A 6,748-nucleotide genomic window follows, 5' to 3' on the forward strand; every position below is an offset into this window, starting at 1 on the left:
TCCCCACGTCCAGGCTGGCCCCATGAGTCCCAGCAGGACCACAAAGCCCCTGCCTCAAGCAATGACCAGGAGTCCTGGCACAAGACGCTCAACACCAGCTCTGCGTTCCCACCAGCACCACGTTCACCTCGGCCAATCCGTCCCATCCTTGCTCCAGGCAGCTCTGGGACTTGGCCACTTCCGCAATGTTAACAAACTTTCCAGGCCTCCTTCCGGTGCCACCTGATACCTCCAGCTCCCAAGCCCCGGACCTCCACCTTCAGCCTGGGCAAGGGGTGCCCTGGATTTCCCCTCCCCTGCCCTCCTAAGGGGTCCAGCCACTTTGGTTAGGGACCTGACAGATGAGGCCTCTCTGCACATACTTTTCTCCTGCAACCTCGTTCCTCACTCCCATCCCCACAACGACGGTCACAGTCCGGGGCCTCATCCGCCAGGCCAGCAGAGATTGCAAACAATGCAAAGGCACTTTTTTTTGGTCAATGAAACTGCTGGTGCAGCCGCACCTATCGGGCTCTTTTCGCCACTGTAAAGGTTGCCCGCCCGGCCCCTTCCCTTTCCTCGGAGTCAGGCCGAGGCCCGCCTGCCCCCACATCCAGTGCCTGTGGCCAAGTGGGCCCCTACCTGCTTGAGCAGGAACCGGTCCTGGGCGTTGGTGCGCAGGGCGATGGCCAGGTGCAGCGTGGACAGAAGCACCCCGCTGAGGACCGCAGCCCGCATGCGCACGGGCAACAGCGTGTAGATGGTGTAGATGAAGAACACGGTCCACCAGATGCCCTCGGAGGCACTGCGCGGCTGCGGCAGCAGCAGGCCCACCACCTGGACAGCCAGCACCACGGCGATGAGCGCATAGCAGGCCAGGCCCATGTGGTCCTGGTGGAAGGCTGCGCGGTTGCACAGCACGGCCATGACGAGGATCACGCCCACGGCGGCCGCCAGCACCGCCAGGTAGGGCAGCTGGAGTGGGGGGCGCGCCGCGTGGAAGGCCAGCATGACGAGGCACACGAGCACCAGCACGGCCATGAGCATGGTGAGGCTGCTCTGGTTCAGGCGGAAGAAGTAGCGCTGGTACAGCCGCTCCAGCTTGTCGGACGGGAACTTCTTGGAGCGGAAAATCTGCAGCAACGCCAGGCAGCAGGCGCCCAGCGACAGCACCGCGCCGGGCCCGTTGCTGGAGTCCGCGGAGCTGCCGCCATCCTCTGCCCCTTCACCGCCCTCGACGGCACCGGCCTCCAGCTCGTCCACCGCGCGGCCCTTGCCTCGCCGCTCCTCCAGGCCCAGCTCCACCGAACGGGGGCGCACCTCCGTCCCGCCCGCCGCAGCGGCCGCCGCCGCGGAGCCGCCGCCGCAGCCGCCGCCCGCAGGGGGCGCCCGAGTGCTGCCCCCGCCGGCCGCGCCCCGCCGCTGCCGCCGGCTGCCGCGACCGCAGTCGTCGCCGCCGCGCTCCTGCCAGGCGGACTTGGAGCGGAAGCTAAAGCCGAAGCCCCCGGCCAAGGGATCGTCGCCGCTCAACGGCGGCTCGTCGTCGTCGTCGCCGCGCCAGCGGCTGGCCAGGCGCTGCTGCTGTTGCTGCTGCTGTGGGGTCACCGCCCCCCCTGGTTTCTTGGTGGAGCCGCGAGCAGAACCCCCGGGGGCGTGGGGGTAGCCATTGGCACGAGAGTCGGCCTCCCCCCAAGCTGAGCGATGTTCGGGGCCTCCCCGGGACGCCGGCGCCGCCGCTGTCTGCGCCGCGTAGCCCGGAGGGCTCACGCCTTTGGAGCCGGACATCCCCCCCTCGGCCTCTTCGTCGTCTTCCTCCTCCCCCGGGGGCCGGGCCGGGGGTCTCCAAGGGGAGGGTGGACGGCCGAGCAGGGGGACCAGGCTGGGGTCACACGTCGGGGGCGGCCCAGGGCCCTGCGCAGCAGCGGGGCATCTTGGCACCCCCGTCCTGAGCGGAGGAGGAGGACCGCGGGAGGGCGAGCGGGCAGACGGGCGCAGCCCCGAGGTGGGAAGTAGCTGCCAGCCCGTGCAGAGCGTCCCAGGTCCGAGATGGAGTTGGCTCCGAGCGGGAAGGAGAGGGGGGCCGCAGGGACGGCTCGGGCCGCTGCGCCGAGCGCAGAGAGACGTCCGGACTCCTGAGGGCTCGCGTGGAGCTCGACGAGGGCCGGAGTGGCGGACAAGGCGGGACGGAGAGGTGTCCTTGCGGGCGGCGCCTCCCTGGAGCTGGCAGTGCCCGGGCGCGGCGCTGGCAGATGCCGCCTAAGCGGAGCGCAGCGGCTCCCGAGGCGAGGCGGCGACGAGGGCGGCTCGGCTGGGGTCCCGGCGCAGAGACGCGGCGGGCGCGCTTTCCTCGCGGCGGACTGGGAGTGACTGGGAGGTGCGGGCGCCAGCCAGCATTATTTTCTTACGAGGGGTGGGGAGGTGGGATGGGGGGGTGGGGAGGACGGGGGAGGGGGTGGCGGGCGGAGCAACAGCTCCGGAGCCCCGGGGGGGAGGGTCCTGGAGCCCGGGGAGGCCGTCGCCCGCATCCCTCACCTCCCGCTGCGAGAGTGGGAGCGTGGCTCCCGCGAAAGCCGAGCCGAGCCTTCGGCGCGTCGGCGCAGGGGGCGGGGGCGAGGACCGGCTCCTGCGGTGCGGCCCTGCCCCTCTCGCCTCCCGCTCCCCCTCGAGCGGGGCCGGCCGGGACCCGCGGGCCGGGAGGGCGGTCGCGCCGGCTCCGCGAGCCCCGAGCTCCGGGCCGCCGGCTGCGGGCCCGCGGCGGCCGGGCACAGAACGGCTAGGCGGAGAACGGAATCCGGCGCAGCGCCGCCGCCGCTCGGCCCCGACGCAGGCTGGCTTCTCCCGGCGAACACAGCGTCCAGAGAGCGAGGGCCGCGGCTCAGAAGCAGCCGGACGAGGGGAGCCCGCCGAAGAGCCGCGGCGCCCCGGGGGCGCTCCGGGGGGGCCCGCAGGAGCCCGGCTCCGGGCGCGCCATGCACGCCTCGGGCCCTGCGCCGCTCCGGCCGCTCGCGCCGCTCCTCCCCGCTCGCCCGCTCGCCGCCGCCGCCGCCGCCGCCGCCGGAGCGCCCTCCGCATCCCCTCCTCCCGCCGCCTCCCCGCCCCCCGCGCCGCTCGGGCCTCGGCTCACAGCGACGCGCGGCTGCCTCCGCCCTCGGCCCGGCCACGGCCCCAGCCCGGGCACCCCGCGGGCATCCTCAGGCCCGGCCGCGGGGACCCCGGCGCCCCTTTCTCACCTAAAATGCTCGCCGTTCCCCTCCCTCCCTGGCGCCCGGAGCCTCGTCCCGCCCGCGGTCCCTTCGCCGGACCTGGGGTTGGAGGGGGGAGCGGGTGCGTGCGGTCCCCCCGCCCCCGACTCGGGCTCCCGCGCCCCGGTCCTAGCGCCCCTCTTTTGTATCCCCCTGGACTCCCCCTCCCCCTATCAGCCCAACTTCAGCCGGGCGCTGCGCCCCCTTCCCTGGCCCGGCTCGATTGGCCGCTGCCTCCGCTGTCAGCCTCGACTCCGGCGCGCTTATTGGGCGATTCTCTGGCCCGGCGGCCGACCCAGCGGAGGGTGTACCGGGCTGGGGGCGCCTGGCCGCGGCTACCGCGTGGAGCTGGAGCCTGGAGCCCTGCAGGGGCCAGAGCGGCCCGAGAGCCAGGCCCGGAAATGGCCGGGGGAGATGCCGCCCGAGGATCCGTGAGGCGCACGCAGGCGGTGACTGCAAAGATGGAGATGCCGGGGACGAGGCGGCGGCTGCCAGGGCCGGGCGGACAGGAGCGCTCCGGTGGGGAGTTACGGAGAGAAGGCCCCACCTAGCACCAGGGGACGCCTGGCATTTGTGAAGAGCTCTTTGTTTGGACCTTAACAAAAAAAAATCTCCTTTGTTTCTGCTCAGTCACCCAGGGCTGTGACGAGACAGCGCCCCTGTGGTGTTCCCAGTTGACAGATACGGAAACTGAGGCTCGGAAAGCTTTACCGACTTGCAGGGGTCGCCGGGCGGGGAGGCAGCGTTAGCAGTAAGGGCGCGCGCCGCGCAAGGTGCGGGACCGGAGGTGAATGGCCGGCTGCTCCTGCCGGACACCCCTGTGCCCCCGAGTTACCCTGCTGGGGGCTCTGACAATCTAAATCCCAGCAGAGGTTGGAGAGCGAACCGCCCCAGGGGAGGAGGACCGGCTTTCACTATCGCCTGCTTCATCCTCCAGCCCTGTCCCCAGAGCTGCCTGCAAGGAGACTCCGGGTCTGAGTGAGCCTCTCTCTCTCTCTCTCTCTCTCTCTCTCTCCTAGTCCTCTCTGTGTGCAGAGTGCAAGAGATAAACCTTGCCAGAGTTACAGACTGGGAGGAGAAAAATTCCAAGAGATCTGAGTAAACTAACCCTTGAGTAATCCAACCTTTGAGTAATCCCCGATTAGCGAAGCTGTAAAAAGCAACATAAATTTAGTCAACAAAGATTCTCAAGCACTCCCCAAGTGCCAAGCCCTGTGGTGGGTGCTCCCAGGATAGAGAAAGGCCCGAACTTGGGACCAGGAGCCGACCAGGAGCCAGGGAGGGGGAGGAGCCGGCCACCGCCCGCAGGTGGAAGCAAGGCTTGGTGTCGGACACAGGGCCAACGCCCCTAGTCAGGTGTTCTGAGCAGGTTCAGTCGGTGTCCAGCAGGGAGGCCAGAGTAAGAAACACAGAAGATGGATTGGCATCCTGCAACCACTGTGTGTCCGCAAATATTTTCGTGTCGATGTCAAAAGCCAAAATCATGAGAAATTTAAAGATCTCAGTTGGCTTTTGTTTGCAGTTCTGGAATCGGGCGCCACCTCCTTCTGTAAAATAGAATGTGTTCCGATTAGCTGAGCAGGAGAGATTAGCTTTATAGGCAGAAAAGACTGGAGAGAGCAGAAACAGCACAAAAAGCAGATTGGCCGTTTCACAGTTACTTTCCCGGTAAAGGTTAGAGCGGAGGGGGGTTCCTCGTCGTGCAAGCTAAAACTGGCCTGTCTTCTGCCTCTCTCTTCTGGTCCCTGAGAAGGTCACGTAAGCCACTCCCTTCTGGTTTGCTGGTAAGTACCTTCAGCGTGAATGACTCCATTTTGGTTTGCTCTGTTGGATCCCATGCGGGAGATTAATCCAAACCAACAGCCTCCTAAAAACTGTATTTAACGTCAGATACCCATTGTGAAAAAAGTACAAAGACAGGAAAACAGATTTAGAAAATCAGAGTTTGCCCAAGGGAGTGGGCATTTTAGCTTAGTGGGTAAGACACCCATATCCCAGATCAGTACCTGGCTCCGACTCCTGACTCTGGCTGTCTGGGAGGCCGGGTGATGGCTCACATCCTCGTATCTCTGCTACCCACATGGGAAACGGGATTGAGTTCCAAGCTCCCAACTTTGACCTTGGCCCAAGCCTACCCATTGTGAACATTTGGAGATGAACTGGTAGATGGGAGCTCTCTGTCTCTCTGCCTTTCAATAAATTAGTTAGAAAAAATTTTTTTCAGATTTATTTTATTTATTTGGAAGTCAGAGATACAGGGAGAGACAGAGAAAGAAAGAGATCTTCAGTCTACTAGTCACTCCTCCAAATGGCCACAATGGCCCCAGCTAGACAAGGCCAAAGCCAGGAGCCTAGAACTCCATCGGGTCTCCCATGTGGGTGACAGGGACACAACTACAAGGGCCATCTTCTGCTGCTTTCTCTGCAGCATTAGCAGGAGCTGGATCAGAAGCAGAGGAGCTGAGACTTGAACCCAAGTTCCAATATGGGATGCTGGTGTTGCAATAGCAACCTAACCTGCTGTACCACGACACCAACCCCCATGTCACACTCAAAAAAATGTAAGTTTGCCCAAGGCCCAGTTTTTAGCCATCTGCTCCTTGTACACTACCACGCAGCCTTGTGGGAAATAGGCTGTGTGTGAAACGCTCAGGACATGGGCAATCAGGATGCAGGGCCAGTGGAATCAAGGGTATTTTTTTTTTTTTTTTGACAGGCAGAGTGGACAGTGAGAGAGAGAGACAGAGAGAAAGGTCTTCCTTTTGCCGTTGGTTCACCCTCCAATGGCTGGCGCGGCCGGCGCACTGCGGCTGGTGCACCGCACTGATCCGATGGCAGGAGCCAGGTACTTATCCTGGTCTCCCATGGGGTGCAGGGCACAAGCACCTGGGCCATCCTCCACTGCACTCCCTGGCCACAGCAGAGAGCTGGCCTGGAAGAGGGGCAACCGGGACAGAATCCAGCACCCTGACCGGGACTAGAACCCGGTGTGCCGGCGCCGCAAGGCGGAGGATTAGCCTAGTGAGCTGTGGTGCCGGCCATCAAGGGTATTTTTCAAGGTTCCATTCTTGGTTTTCCTTTCGCCTTCCCTGAGCCTTCTCCTCTCCCCATATCATTCCTTTTCATTTCATAATTTTTAAAAAGAACTACCACCTTTCAACAAAAGCCATGTATGACCAATGTACAGAAAACTGAGATAAGAAAAGACAACACTTTCATAATCATGCCACTTTGAAAGAACCAGAATTAAAGTCTTACATTTTTCCTTAAACAATCACTGGGACTTCTTTTCTCACTCTCTCTTAATCTCACTCTCTCTCAAGATTTATTTATTTGAATGGCAGAGTTACAGAGATGAGATGAGATTTTCCATTTACTGGTTTACTCCCCAAATGACTGTGCCAGCCAGGCCTGGTCCAGGCCAAAGCCAAGAGCCTGGAACTTTACCCAAGTCTCCTACATGGGTGGCAGGGGCCTAAGCACTTGAGCCATCTCCTACTGCTTTCCCCAGCACATTAGCAAGGTAC

General features: G+C 63.3%; 1 protein-coding gene across 1 annotated transcript in view; it reads right to left on the reverse strand.

The window, feature by feature from the left end:
* Positions 1-2,348, reverse strand: part of ADCY5 (adenylate cyclase 5) — a 162,921-nt gene extending 160,573 nt beyond the window's left edge. The window contains 1 exon segment of the mRNA NM_001082628.1: positions 622-2,348. Within this exon segment, the coding sequence (NP_001076097.1) occupies positions 622-1,764 (1,143 nt within the window). The 5' untranslated portion in view covers positions 1,765-2,348.
* Positions 2,349-6,748: the final 4,400 nt, after the last annotated feature.

The sequence above is a fragment of the Oryctolagus cuniculus genome, chromosome 4 (genome assembly GCF_051225735.1).
Source record: "Oryctolagus cuniculus isolate XC-2025 breed Fujian yellow rabbit chromosome 4, ASM5122573v1, whole genome shotgun sequence".
NCBI classification, from domain to species: domain Eukaryota; kingdom Metazoa; phylum Chordata; class Mammalia; order Lagomorpha; family Leporidae; genus Oryctolagus; species Oryctolagus cuniculus.